Raw genomic sequence first — 15416 nt, 5'->3', positions numbered from 1 at the left:
TATTGTTTCTGCTGACAGAATAGGTAGTGACAAAAAGTTCTGTCAAACAAGGGCAAACTAGGAGAAATGGGAAGACACCAGAATAAAGCCTAAAGCTGATAAAATCAATGTCATTATAAAAAACCAAACCAAAACAAACCTCAAATCAAACAAATAAACAAATCCCTAACCCTTTATGTGTCAACATAGGATTTTATGGGCTTATTTTGAAACAGGGGGGAATATGCTTCTGATGTCTCTCATGCTCTCTCAGTAACATCAGCAGGGATCATTTACATGCATTGCAGAGCAGAATTTGGCCAGCTTTGAACAGCAGATACTCACTGGAAGCTTGCAGCCTTCTCTGTCACACAGCTTCCTGATGAGTGCTCCCATGACAGTGACAAGAGTTTCTCTTATTTCTTCATTTGCAATATCCTCCTTGAACTTAGCCTGTTATGCAAAAGCAATGCTGTGAGTTTCTCTGAATATGGTGAACCACAGTCTCTAGTGGGCTGAATACCCTCCCTCACTTCCTGTGAACATCAGTGCCATGCAAAGGCAGGGATGACCACAAGGGCCTGGGCTCAGGCTAAGCAGAGCACTGCTCTATCATTACATATGACAACTGACTGCCATTTTCTTCTTCAGTTACATTCAGCATCTCAAATAGATTCATTTTGAAGCTGTGTTTAAAAATAAAGAGTATTAAATGGTTACAAGACTTTGAGAAGGCAACAATCAAACAATCCTCAAATAGTTTTGGTAACAGTCAGAATCATGTTTGTTTTCCAAGTAATAGATATTAATAACGTTTTACAGAGTAAATAGACTTTCAGTCTGGACATATGGATTTTTGTTGTTTCCAGGCTTTATGCTACTGGCACACTTGAAGGTAACTCTGGAAGGCATAAGGAAAGGAAAACTGGAAACAGGTACAGTCATTTCTTCTTCCCATCCCCTTTGACAGGGATAAGGCTCAAGAGTATTAACTGCATTGTATTTGTTTTACACTTTGACTTACAGTTAAAGATTTCAGGAGCGTTTCAGTGGGGTGAGAAGCAAATCCACAAGCATACAGGAATCGCTCCTGCAGGAGAGAAGTGCTTTCATCCTTAAAGTCAAGAAACTCCAGTATGGCTTCCAGCGATTCTGGGGTCTGAGCGGAGGTTACGGCATCCACTATCTGTGGGCTACACAGAAGTGGAAATGAAGATTTCATTGTAATGGGCTAGAGAATACTGAAAAGACTTTGCTGCGTATAGAAAGAAAGAAGCTAATGTGCTGAAAGATTTCTTTGGTGCAGGTAAGAAACAGAATTTTTTATTCTTGTTGGAAAAAAACTGTGTCCCTGAATTCTTCCTCCTTAAAATGGTAAAGGTACTCCAGAAATTATTCATATCCATGGATAATAATATTTGAATGTATGCAAATATGGGACAAAGAAAGTATTAAAAACCCTAGAACTATCCAGGGTGTCTTAAAGTTTACAGAACAAGGTTGTAAATGGAAAAAAAGTGCTTTATTTCTACATACACAGTGACAATTAGAGAGCAGGCTTCTACATTATCTGAGTTACCCTCAGGTTTATCTCTGTTATTAACAACTGCTATAATTTGTTTGAAAGATACTGACTGTATGGTGGGATACTCGGAAATGCTTTCCAACCCCCAAGCCTAGGTGCATATGCTGTTCACACCCAAACTCTAATATTAGGACAATAACCAGGCATGAACTGGTTGGCTGCATTTCCATTTGAGGAAAACAAATGGGCAAGTCAAGGACAAGTTATAGAGTGTTTCAAAACTAGCAGTCAGGATGAGAACCTTTGGGTAAACTACAAAGCATGTTCGCCATCTGTAGATATTTGCAGCACACTGATCCTATTATACCACAGGAACAAGCACAGTTTAAGAAAAAAATTGTGTTCCTGTAGACAATACTGAATACTGGATTTGCATTGCTAGGACATCACCAGTATAATTGATTTTTTTTGCATGCAATTTGTCCTTCTGCAGTTTTCAGTAACTTAAACCTTTTGAAAGCTTGTTCATAATAACTTACAGAAGTTCTTTCTTTTCACTTCTAATAACCTGCAGTATCTCCTCTTTTGTAGCTTTTCTGATGTTCTGAATGAAGGACAAAAAGCTTTTTGCTGCTTCAGCTTTGGAGAGTTTTTCAGGATACATTTGTTCCCTGATGCTCTTCCAGTGTTCAGAAAGCTGCAAAATAATTCACATTATGTCAAGTTTCTTAGCTTGTGGTTTCAGTTCTCAAAATCAGAATTACTAAATGCAGATATGTGGGCCAGTTATTGCCCAGATTAGCTGAAATTCAATAGCTTGCTCATCCTTTAGCTAAGTATTATTTATGATATCTCAGCACAAATATTTTTGAAACCCTTCTATAGCTTTCACTCTTTCACCACTTTAGTATTTTCCTGATAACATACATTGCCTTAAATGCAACCTACTTTGAAACAAAACCTGATTATTTATACTGCAACTACAATCTTCTCTTGAAAATTTACTGTGCTTTCTGGTGAATACAGTGTTTGCCTTCCATTTCCATTTTCTCCTATGGAATGTTTTTTAGACTGGGAGATGCACAATTCTCAGTTCACAAAGTAATCATATTTTCTTAGAAGATGGCAATTTTTAAGTGGTTACTATGGAACAGGAGTATGTGTCCCATAAGTACCTCCCATTTTTCATTCATAAACCTGCATAAGACGGGGAGAGATTTGTGGTTATTACATTAAATGATAGGTAAGATGGCATTAGAACATTAGCATTAGGTGGCATTAGATTGGCCTCGTCATATAGTTGCTGCTATATTTATTCCATGCACCACATATTTGACCTGAATGAGCCAACATGGTACCAAAGCACCTATATCTGTCCTTCCAGACACACTCCCATATGAAACCAGCACAGGTATTTTGACCTTTCCTCTCTCACTTGCCTTTGCCTCTGTTATCTCAAATTATCGAGAGCATTCCTTGGTGAAAACTCAACTGTTCTTTGCAGCAGTTTTTACTGCAGTTTTCCCAAGTGGGAAAGAACACTAACATCCATTTGACCTTTACTAAAATACTTCCTTTCTTCAAGGGTTTGTATTAGGCAATGGCACTTGAACCTGCCCACAAATAGAAGTATCATTCAACAGTGCAGAGTGCAACTTCCATCAACTGTAACAAACAATAATTAGGCAACAATGATTGAGACATAGGATATTTCCTGAGGATTAATGACCAGCTGGGAGGAGCTCGTGTTCTGAGGCACAGATGGGACTGTTAACCTCAACTGGTGATTAGTATTTAGCACCAAGGTCAGTGTGGCTATTATAAGCTGAAATTGGATAAACATGGGGGGGGCACTTTCTATTTCCCCTGTTGAAGTTGCACCATAGCCCAGCAAAAAATCTGTAACCTCACTGATCCTGTATTTCCTCCTGTGCAGAGCCCAGCTGTGTGGGCTGCTCTTAGTCAGCTTAGCCCATACCCTAGAGACACCAAGATGGGAGATGTGAGTTGAAGCCATCTCAAGCAAAAGAGAGTGAAGGTCAAGTCTTCCTATCTGGGAGGGGTGCTGTAGCCATTCATGTGCCACAAGGACCAGCAGCCATCTCCTGCAGTGACCATGACTTTAAAAAATAGCATTCACAACTGATTTTTGCAAGGAGCCTCATTCTGCTGATGTGAATGTCAGACAGTGTGGATTGAATACCCCAAGGATTCAGGGACAGATGCATACACTTCCACATGGGAACTCAGCCAAGCTCTTACAAAAATCCCTGTCAGGAACAGAGGGGTCAGACCAGAGGTTTTGTGGACACTTTAGGAAAATTCAAGACAAACCAAGAGATCCTAAACTAAGCAGGAGTTGGTTTTGAATGTCAGTACCTAACAGCTACTTTACAAACCTGCAAAGGCTGGCTGCACAAGACAGAACAAACCCACCTTATTTTGGGGCAAACATCCATTCTTATAGGAGCCAGGAGCATAAGAAAATGTAAGAACCATGAGCTCTTCTGAGAAGAGCACACTTTCTGATGTCGAAACACAGAAATCTAGGCCTAAACTTAAATGTAAAATTTGGCCATAAGATCACATAAGCTATTGCTGCCATCTGTGAAGTGGGAACAGTAATGGTTACTTTACCAAATTCATAGAGATAAGACCTGTTATGATTTAAAAAGGGCTTTGAAAACATAAAACTCTTGAGCATACTATGTCAGCATGGCATTAATCTATACTATGATATATAAGTACCAAATGTTATGTTGCTGCTTTGGATACAGTGTTCTGTTTATAGATGCCATCTTTTCATAGCAGCTACTGTAAAATACAGTGAGAAAGCAGGACTTCATTCTCGTCGTGCCATTAGGTTTATAATGGTATAGCACAGTCCCCAGGCAGTGCTCTGGAATTATACCCTATGTTTGTTATCTTGGTCTGGAAATTATAACTATTATGACAAACTCGGTTCCAAGTGACAAATTGGTCAGCACAAACTCCAATGGACAGAGTCAGGGAAAAAGCACCTGTCCCTGCTCTTTTAAAACCCCTTGATGTTCCCTGCTCAGAACTGTTCTAGCACGCATGCAGCATCATTTCTATTCCATTTCCCCCAACACATTTTTTATCTTCTCTGCAGCTCAACAAGCATTAGACAACATAAATTATTAGGGTGCAATGCTACTTCCAAGTAACTAGCACAAGTTCCAATATGGTAAGGTATTTGTGCTCATAAGGAGTATCTCCAGAGGATTAAAATTATGGGTGCTGAATAGAAGCCTTATCTTGCTTATCAAAAACTGATAGAGAATAATAATCTTTAAATTGATGTTCCTATCCACTGTTAAATTCATTCCACAATATCATTAAAACTGTTTGCTAACAATCACTGTGGCAATTTATATTAATTTATGATGCATAACATCAGTAAAATACAAGATAATGCATTTACGGTACCAAGCCCTTGGTAGTCTTCAGATGTCTTAAATATAAAACCCAAGTTGTTTGGTTTTTTTTTTTCTCCAGGGGAAAAATTAGAACAGTATTGGACTTTCCAAGAGTACTAAAACCCTATTTTATATTTATAAAACACCTATAAAGTCTTTTAAATTAATTCCTTTCTTCAGGGTGAGGCAGTAAGAAGAGACTAGATATATTACCAATAAATAATTAGCCTGCCTAAGGAATGGCTAACTACCTTTAATTTCTAGGAGCAGTTCAGCTCCTCCATGACAGAATTGTTTCTAAACACTGGCCAACTATGTTAAAAGTAATTTCCCACTACATTACCCAGAGGAAAGTAGCTCCTGCTAACTCAAAGTTGGCAAAGATGAGATAAAGCAAAAAGACGGTGTATTTTCTAGTGGTCTTGAGAAATACTGCACTTAATCTTTGAAAGAGAACAAAAAGGTTGGTACTTTTAGAGGCAGACCTTAAAACACACTTGTGTGGTGGAGCACTATTGCATCACTGCTGTGCTCCCCACTCCACAGTGTATTTTATATTGCTGTGTTAGACCTCTGCTAGTGGGCTGTTTGGACAGAAAGTTCTTTCACACTTGTCCTGCTCAGCCAACCAACTTGACGTCCAACATGCTTGTGTTTACTTACTGAAGGACACTTTTTGCATTTGGATTTGACAGGCTCTGCTACCAGTGACACAGCAACGTAACTGGAGTCCAAGGTCTTGATAACACCCGCCACTTGCTTCCCAGCAATCAGTCCAGGTCCAGCTTCTACTGACTTCAGTTCCAGTCTCTGCCTGTGTACAGTGAAGTCACCATTAAAACTTAATCATTAGAGCAGAAATGCAGAAATCATGGCAAGAGGAAACAAAAAAACCCTCCACAGGCCAAAAATATACAACACAGATTTAATAAAGTTTTATCTTAAAATGGTTAGAACGTGGCAAGTCTATGGCTTTTTGAAGGTAGCAGAAGTATCTGACACCGCCAGAATTATTGCTAGAGGTATATGGCATAAAATGCCTAAACAACAGACTTCAAAAGTATGGCTTTATAGCACCTGATAAACAGCAATATACATTCTGAAATGTTTCAGGTATTTGTTCATGAGAAGATCTGGAAAGTGAGAGTCTGAATGTACATTTTTTAATATCATGATACTAAGAAGATACCTGAATCATTTATCTTGCATAAGTATCTCCAAAATTCCAGAGTGTTGGAGTGTGGAGCCTAACACAGATCTAGGTTTCATTGTTCTTTGCTTTTATGCAGCAGATTTTGTTTTCTATACTTCTGAACTTTCACATGCTAGAAATAGAGATCAATTGGAAGTATTTCTTAAGAAATTAGAGGCCATAGAAACAGAACACATGCAGAAGAAATGTCTTGCCTAAAATATTTTGGCCAATTCCAGCTGTTTTCACTTAATTTCTTATGAATGCCATTATTTCTCATTTGCAGTATGGTATAGCTCTCAATCAAAGTTGAATCTGGTACCATATGGATACAAAAGAGGCCTAAATCTTTATCTGGAGAGTTTACAGTTTTAGATCTTGATGCTATAAGACCTGTGTATATAACCTGACTAGAACCACAACATCCTGCTACTATCAGTGTCAGTCAAATTACCCAACTTACTTTGACACTATTTTGGCACCTGTTTTTCGTCGAGAATTTAGAACCAAAGCATAATTTTCTTCTGCTTTAATGGATTTAAAGAAACCGTCTTCCAGCACATAAATTGTGGCAGATGTGGCTTTTGTACTGACATCTAAAATCTGAAAATAATGAGAAAATAAACCAGGGAAAGGGCTGATCAGTAAACAACAGTATAGGAAAACAGCTCACACTTCCAAATCAGGGCAAAACCTGAAATTCAATAGAGCCAAACAAGGAAGGTGCATGTGGGTTGACAACATCTCAAGCTAAGCCTATACATCAGGTTGTCAAGAATTCCTTCTACAAGAAGCCACACACTTCTGTACTATGTGTTTCAACTTCAGTATGTGCTGGGAATGGACAGGGGGGAAGGGAGGAGGGGAGGAAGTTATGGAGCAGGCTGCAACAAAGAACATCTTAAATGAGATAAAAAGCTTTTCCAAGGAAATGTCTTGTTAATAAGATTGTCATGTTCACACAAGAGAAGCAAAGCCAGCCACCTTGCTTGATCTGTTTGTAAACAAGGTGAAGTCTTTGTGGCAAATGTGAAAATCAGGAATTCAGTCACAGTGTTAAGGAAGTTTATTAACAGAACATGTGCTACCTTTGTACTTCTCTGAGCTGAGGAAGGTCAGTTTCTGATGCAGAGAATCTCAGTACCTTCAGCACCTGTCCAGCTGGCATTCAGTAGTAACCGATTAGAAAGGCATTTACTAGTAGTGGAGGACCATTAAGGCCATAGAAGGGCTTCAGTTACCTCTATGGCACATCTACATTACACCTGTGAATTAGGGAAGCCTTTGACCTTCCAGACAAACCTGAGTGGGCTCCATTCAGGAGTCAGCGTCTTGCCTGGCATTTATTGTGTAGACTAAATACTGTGACTTAGCAGCTGGGAAAAAGATTACTCTTTCACCATGACTGCAACTGTACCTAGTGTTTTCCCCCAAAGAAAATGAAGCCTCATATCAGTTAAAACTTGAGTACAGTCAGGACAAAAATGCCATAAATCTGCATAGAAACTAAAATATGTTATAGATGAGAGCAAACAAATTATGTGAATTTGCGTGCTGTACTTAATGTCAGCTGAGCCAAGGTGTTTTACACAAAAACACTTGAATCCATTCAAGAGAGGAGAATCCATCCCCTGTTCTCCCCATTGATACTACCTGTGAAATTTGTTCTAGTAATACTACTAGATGGACATACAGAATTTGAACTAGAACTTTTGAGAAAATTAGTAACAGCTACTAAAATATATTTTAAATAGGCAGAACAGATTTTATTTTGTTAAAGAAATCATACCTGGTTGTGGCTGGTAAATCCTTTTTTTTCTATTTCACAGGAGGCAAGGTCTTTTATTTTAGTCACTTGATCTTGCCGCACATGGTAAGTAGTATTGCACTTCCCAGATATGTCCACCTTGGAGAAAAAAGTCATATTACAACAATTTCTTGAATTTACCTTTTGGACCTTCTAAAGATGAACAATCTTCTCCACTGTTGGAATCCTGTACCAGAGATGCTGCACTGCTGGAATTTATCAGTTTTGAAGGTATTGGTGTTTCTAGCTAGCTGCTTTGGATAGGCAGGGTGCTTTTTATTAGATGGCTATGTTTGCTTAAACAAAGAATTTAGGAAACATCTGGCAGCTGGCATTATACTCATGAATTTGGATTAATTTCCAGCTTTGCTCATCTGGACAGATGTAGAAACTTGACAGTTTAAGTCAGGTTAAATGGATGTGCCTAAACCATTGTTTAACTTTGTGTAGATACTCTGATTTAAAATGGCCTAATCCACTGAAGTAAGCTTAGGAAATCAACTGACTTTAAACATCAGGATAATTTCTTTTATAGTGACCTAGTGTAAGTTGGTTTGTTGCCAAATTCTGCTAAATTGATAAAAGAATTGAAAATGGATTTTCACCAATTCTTTACATTAAGTGCAGCAACTTGACTTGTGTCACCAAATATTCAGAAGACTGTCTTTACATTCCCAACTTCAAATGCAATCAAAGGGCTGATTTCCGTCACACGCCTTACAAAGCTAGCAGGAGCCACAGGTCTGTCTTTCAGAGCAGATTGGGCTCTGCCTTTTTCTCTGATGATGGTTATCTTGCCAGATTTAGCACCATACCTCATGGGCAGGACCAGAGTGCAGCTGCAGCTGGAAAAGGCTTGCCAGACCTCTCTTAATGTTTTGAGTAAAAGCTGGTTCATTTTCATATGAGTAGAAGTTTTTGACCTGTAGGAATAAAACCCAAGTATGTTACAAATTGCGTTAAATGAGAAAGTAATAGTGAGGATCCTTTCTAGAAAAACTCTCTTTAGTTTTCTGATTGGGAAGCTGAATTTGGACCTGTTGCCCTTATTTAAGCAAACTCCAAGGGCTGCAAGGCCTGGCAATAACAGTACAAACATATTTAGGGCTTCATTTGTACCTAAGTACAGTTTCAGTACAGTGAGCATCTTTCTTCCTGTTAATTAGAGATAATTAAGAAGGGAAATGGGAAACTTCACATAATTGCACAAGTGACTCATTTTTCTACATACTCTTAGGATAATCCCTCCTCACAGGGGCATAGTATCTATTGCACTTTAGTCACAGATTACAAAAACCCAGAATGAATCACAGGTAAATTACGGTTAGAATGGCTTAAATGACGTGTCAAATACATCACAACCTTTGCACTTCCATCGGTCACCTGTTGTGCTTGAGCCTCTCCTCTGGTAAGAAGACTTTGCACCTCCACTTCACATTCAAGGTGCTTTAAAAGTGCCCTTTTTTTTTCCAAGAACTGTAAGTACAATCAGTGTGTTATCTCAGGGCAATCCTGGAAAGTGAAATCACCATGCCAGGGATGAAAGTATCATACCACAGAGAAATCATAAACAGAGTGCACAGATCCTTTTACCAGAGAAAAAGTTGAACTTTTTAATACTGCATCTCAATCTTAGCTTAGTGTGAGTTGCTTAGTCTATTAGGAGCAGATGTATTTTGACTGTGGTGTTCTGATACCTCTGTTCTCATTTAGGGATGAGTACAGTTGGGAGCCAGTGCTGTCCTGCTTCTTTTTATGTTGTGTAAAACTGATGACAAGGTTGAGTCTGAAAGTTACTGGGCAGGCCTGATAGCAGCTGCAATTCAGTAGGCTGAGCTGGTGGCCAGGGTATGTGCTCAGTGCCTATTTACAGCAGGAGGTAAAGACCCTGTGGGATAGGATGTCACAGCCCTCACCCTGCTCTGCTGAAGAGAAGAGGGAGTGTGACCTTCAACCTTCCTCCTTTTCTCACTGCTCCTCTACCCACGTACCACCTGCTGAGAATTGCTTGGGCTGCAGAGGGGAAAGCATGGCTGTTGGCCTAACACAACAAGCAATGAGAGAGGGAAGGAGCATAAAGAGGAGGCAGGAGAGCAAGAGGACAAGTCAGCAGCTCCACAGGGAAAAAGAGGGTGAGATGTATTTACTTCTGAGTGAAACTGGGACTCTGTGAGCTGCAACTGAATGTGGAGAATCCAGCAGTGGGACAGTGCTTCAGTGCTTCGTCAGGGCAGGCTGCAAAACCCAGGCACCTGCTGAAACACACCTCCTTAGTGTCCCTTCTCTTCTGAATTTTGAAGACAGTTTCCCAGTAGAGGAACAACATGAAAAGCCATCATTCTTTTAGCATCAAGCTCATTAACTTAGGACTGTTGACAATGCAGGTGACACTGAAGTAAATAATCAAGCAAGAGAGGTGGGAAAAGCGATTAACACTGCTCCTCACAGACTCAGAATAACTTCCCTCATCACAAACTGTATCTCCTTTTCTGCCTTCACACCTTGGATAAAATCCTGGCCTCACTGGAGTCAACAGCACATATCTTACATAACAACTGGGCATGTATCTACGTGTGTACCCATATATTTGTGGCTGTTTACTTCCATAATGTATGGTGTTCTCAATGCACAAGAGGCTTGGGCTGGAAGGGCCCCTTGTACAGCTGAGTTGCAGTCTATTTTAAACTAGTTGCACACTATTTTAAAGTGTTTCATTTACTATGAGAGTGGTGAGATACTGGAACAGGTTGCCCAGAGAAGTTTGTGGATGTCCCATCCTCGGAAGAGTTCAAGGCCATCCTGGACAGGGCTTTGAGCAACCTGGTCTAGCTGGAGGTGTCCCTGCCCCTGGCAGGTTGGAAATAGATGAGCTTTAAGGTCCCTTCCAACCCTAAACATTCTACACAGAACAATAAGACACTATGGCATATTAAGAACACTGAAAGGATAGTGAATTCTCCAAGCCTGTAAGAAAAGATTTGTCTCAGATTTCCTTAGGGATTGAATTTTAAAAGACAGGGTCTTACTTTTCCACGGACTAGCTCAAGAACCATAGGCCTCTGTAAAGCTTGCAGATATTCTTTCCCAATGATCTTCTCTGTGTTTTTTCCTTTGAAGATGTTTTTAGCAGCTGGACGTTCATTCACATTTTCAACTTGAACATCTTTTATCTAGCAAAGTAAAAGCAGAGAAAATATGTGTAGAGAGCAGTCTAGCATTGGCCTGGGGTAAGCTAAATCACCTAATACATCTTTTTTATTTTTCATTTCTGGTTCTGATCATTAACCTTGCATGATTACTATGTCTGTGTTTTCAAAAGAAACGAGCACTCATCACTGGGGAAATTAGTGGCAGAAAAATTCACCATAAAACTAAGTACCAAACACAGTTTGTATTTAGCAATGTCATGATTTTCAGCTAGAACTGAGAATTTCAGATAACCTACTGTCCCTCTGTAGGTGCTTGCACATCAGTTGTTTGAAACTGTAGAAGCTGTATGAAGCCACTTCAAAATACAGGGGATATTCTGAAGTTCTGGCTTATGATGTTAGATATTTTCTTGTGAGTCTTATTCTATATGAATCAGCTTATTGAAAAAACTGATTGTAGGTGATAAGAAGAATAAAATGTTTAGCTCATCTTCTGAAAATGAGTTCTTCAGGATTAGATTTACAGTTAGGTAAATGGGTATGTTTTAAGTTGTGTGATGGCATTCATTACCATAACTTTGACCAACTGGTCATCATCATTCTCAGGGTTTCTCCATAAGAGATTGACATCCACACCAGAAGAAAGATGGTATCCTGCACTTTTCTGCAGTGATGCTTTCACGCGATCAACATACACTTCAGTTGAGTAAGAAAATTTATATAGCTTGTCATTATTTAAGCTTGGTCCAGTAGTGTGCCCTGTTTGGGAAGCAAAAACATTGGTTTAGAATTGACTGACTCACATAATCTGTTATTTTTTCTAAGAAACAGCTTTAGAAATATGAAAAAAATTAGCTGCCAACAAAAAAAATTATGGGACTGAACCTGCTACCCTTAATTACAGAGGCTTGTCCCATCGGAGCAGCTGGGGGATTTTCATTATTAAATTGACACTAATCCCATATATGTAAGCTAAGAGTGTACAGAAAATCCTTTGTTCTATCTCTACACTTAAATAAATAAAAGAAAGTAAAATTCTTTACTTCAGACATATTAGAGCTAGAGATTGATCAAAAATTATCTGCAACTCCAAATGCTATAACTAATCATGCAATTTGTGTGTTTAACAATTTGAAAGGCACTAATGTAATCTGTTGGAGCCAACAGAAATTGCTCTCTGCATCTCTTTCACATTTATTGGGAATCTTTCCATTGAGCTTTACTTGGGGGTGATAGGAATGTAATGAACATATTGGGAAAATATTTTTAGATTAAGTAATTAAGCCCTTGTTCTTTAAACTAAAGAATTGTCCATTTAGCTGTGCCTCTGCTGTTAACTGATGTATTTTAAGGGATATGAAAGTCAAATTATAGCAGAAATGAAATTTGCATACACAATTTATGGTGCCATTTCCATCTGCATTAACAGCAACTCAGACTGTTCCCTGGGGATTGAGTTGCACTCTTGTTACTGTAAATGAAATCTGTAGTATACAAATTACTTATATTTTTCCTTCATCAAACTGCTTACTACCCCACTATTTCCTATCTTCTCTTTCTTTTGCCTCATGCACAGCCACGTGGGGAATGTGTGGCACCAGTGTCACAACTCTACCCAGCCTCAGGCACAGGAATTAAAACCGTGCCCCTAAAATCTTTGTTTGAGGAAAATCAATTTCTTCTTGAATACCCTTCAAATATTTTGTCATGAAGGTTATACATAACATCCCTTTTTACTCCTTTTGAGGGCTTCCCTCCACTGGTGCAGATGGCTACAAAGGTCTCTTCCAGACATGAAAAACTGGTGAAGTCAGTAGAGGGAAGGGAAAAGAGGAGAGGCTGGCAGAACACAAAGTGCTCTTATGTTCACAAAGCAAATACACATACAGTGACCTTAGGTGCTATCTGTAAGCAGCAAGGCACTAGCCTCTCAGACTCAAATGCTGAACCACTGAATCCATTGGGAATTTCTTCATGGAGTTCAGAAAGTACAGAGCAGAAATGATAACAGAGTTAATCTAAGAAAAGCAAAGTGCTGTCCTCAGGGAGATGCATCTCAGTCTTATGACAAGTGCAGGGAAAAAATATAATCTATCAAAACATCTCAAGACAAATTCTTAAGCATGCTGTAATGTATTCAATGTGTTCAAAGTCCCTTGCAGAGAATCAGCAGCCTATCTTGATTTATGCCATGTCCCTTAGTGTTTTATTTGACTCTGCTAAATAAATTACAAATCACTGTATTGGTAAAAAAGAAAAGCAAAGCCTTATTTCACTCTCAGATTTTAAATTCCAGTTAGTTAGGTATAGTGCATAGTATAGTTCCATCATGGTTGGATGGATATATTCTGCAGTCCTCCAAGGGTCCAAAACACCCTTTCTTAAGGTTTCATTTGCTTCCTTCCCCTGTTCATAGCAGTAGATGAAGATCAGCTTTATAGAACCTTTCCCTGATGAAAATGGTCACCCCATCATGTTTGGTCTGTAAATTGTGTAAATTGGCAAAGCTACACCAAACTAAACTGACTTATGCTTTAAACCTGCTGGAGATGTAGCACAGCAAATTTGGTAATCCAGGGAGAGCAGCTGTTTGCGTGAGGTACAGCTCATTTTTTTTTGCAGGGGAGCTGAAGCGCTAATGCTGGCATGACAGGGCTTTTCTGGTTTTGCATGTCTTGTGTGTCTGCTTCAAAACAAAGTGACCAAGAGGTATAAAACCCTTCCTTCAGTTTACTGTGAATTTTCTAACCCCTTCCCCAGTTCCTCTCACTCCTATCAGTTTTGAAGCTACATTGCCCTTGAGAGCAGAGTGTGCTCAGTGCTTGCCCAGAGGTGGCTGCGCCTTTCTGGGACATCCATGCTTCTTGCTGTACCTTGGAGCTGGTTGCCTCCTGGTTCAAAATGTCCTTCATTTGCAGCAGAAATGGCAGTGCTGATAATTTACTATCAGCTGAGGCTTCATGAATGCCACCTACTAGGTGCTTTCTAAACACAGAGGGTGACACAGTCCCATCAAAAGACAAGAGGTGGGGGGCAAGCTTGTCCAAGTAAAATTATCCACGTGCTGAGAGACATGTGTCTTAGTAGTTAAGGTAGATGTTTGTGGTTTTGCTCCCTTTCTTTTTTCAGTTAAAGGCATCTTTCACCCACACACTTCCTTTTCCCACATCTCAACCTATAGACCTTTTTTCCCATTTTCAAGTGTTCCTTCCTTCTTCCTTCCTTTTAGCATTTGCTGGTCCCCACGTAGAAAAGAGCTTCTCCCTCCTGAAGGAAATAGGTGAGCAAACAACACAGCAGCTTCTTGCAAATGTCATGGAAGAGACAAATAATCACAAAGCATTTCTGGAAGCTAGAAGGAGATTAAGTTCTGAAAGCCTTCACCATTTCATTTGTGGAAAATACTACAGGAGCCAGGACAGAAGACACTTTTGGTTGCAAGACTGGTCTCACTGATGGAAAAGGGTAAGCCAGCAGTGGATCATGATAAGAGAAACAGCAGAGATAAAGCAGTTCCCAAGGGGTTAGCACTTACCCCAGTGCAAATGGGGAAGCTAAGAGAGACAACTGGATAACGTGATCAGTTTGAGAGGCAAGGGGGATATTGGTGGCTGAGGGACAGAGACACAGTGTCACTTTCCAGAACCAGTATTCAAAAGAGCGTAACTAAATTTTCATGCCATCTTTCATGAAGAAAACACCTGTACTATTTAAAAAGTTATATTCCTACACCTTTGATAAAAGCTTTTCTTAAAAGAAAAAAAAAAAAAAAAACAAAAACCAACCCTGCATTTAGAAGCTCTTTCCTTTGTACTCAGCACAGCACTGGAATCCATGCTGCCTGTACAGCAATTACCATTTCAGCTGACAGCAAATGTCCCACTGAGTGAGAAGGAAGGAGAGATGGACATAAGATTGCAATTGGCCATGCTCTCTTGGGGTCAGAAGTGCCTGCTTTCAAGGTGGAGTGCATAACACATAGTTTGACTAGTAATGTTAAGTGTCTGTCATTAAGGGTAACATGCCAAGTCTATAATTAAATCATGATACTGTATAATACAGAGGGTTACTCTGCATGAGTAGAGACAGCTGTCAAGCCCTGTGCCTTTTATTAATACATATGGCATGCACAGCATGTGTGTCTCTAACTACTTGCTAGCTCTACCTTCATAAATTATATTTGCCACTGTTTCTGATACTGGATAGCTTTAAAAGCAAACCCCATCCGTTTTTTTGAAAATACTTTTCAAGTGGAACTGAAGTAAAAAAATTGCATGTGAGCTGATCTAGCTGACTTGAAAAGAATATTCCTTCCATATTTCCA

The 15416-nt window shown here is 39.4% G+C and overlaps 1 protein-coding gene across 1 annotated transcript in view; it reads right to left on the bottom strand.

The window, feature by feature from the left end:
- MTTP (microsomal triglyceride transfer protein) overlaps nt 1–15416 on the bottom strand; it is a 28495-nt gene that overhangs the window by 11738 nt on the left and 1341 nt on the right. Inside the window, exons 2-10 of the mRNA XM_005148655.4 lie at nt 11664–11851; nt 10970–11113; nt 8759–8866; nt 7926–8042; nt 6600–6739; nt 5608–5758; nt 2044–2201; nt 1004–1172; nt 325–432 (exon numbers count right to left, since the gene is read on the bottom strand). Of these exons, the coding sequence (XP_005148712.2) occupies nt 325–432; nt 1004–1172; nt 2044–2201; nt 5608–5758; nt 6600–6739; nt 7926–8042; nt 8759–8866; nt 10970–11113; nt 11664–11851 (1283 nt within the window). The remainder of the gene's footprint in view (nt 1–324; nt 433–1003; nt 1173–2043; nt 2202–5607; nt 5759–6599; nt 6740–7925; nt 8043–8758; nt 8867–10969; nt 11114–11663; nt 11852–15416) is intronic.

Source organism: Melopsittacus undulatus, chromosome 7 (assembly GCF_012275295.1).
Source record: "Melopsittacus undulatus isolate bMelUnd1 chromosome 7, bMelUnd1.mat.Z, whole genome shotgun sequence".
Lineage (NCBI taxonomy): Eukaryota > Metazoa > Chordata > Aves > Psittaciformes > Psittaculidae > Melopsittacus > Melopsittacus undulatus.
The sequence above is the reverse complement of the archived record's forward strand: the minus strand, read 5'-3'. Positions and strand labels throughout refer to the sequence as shown.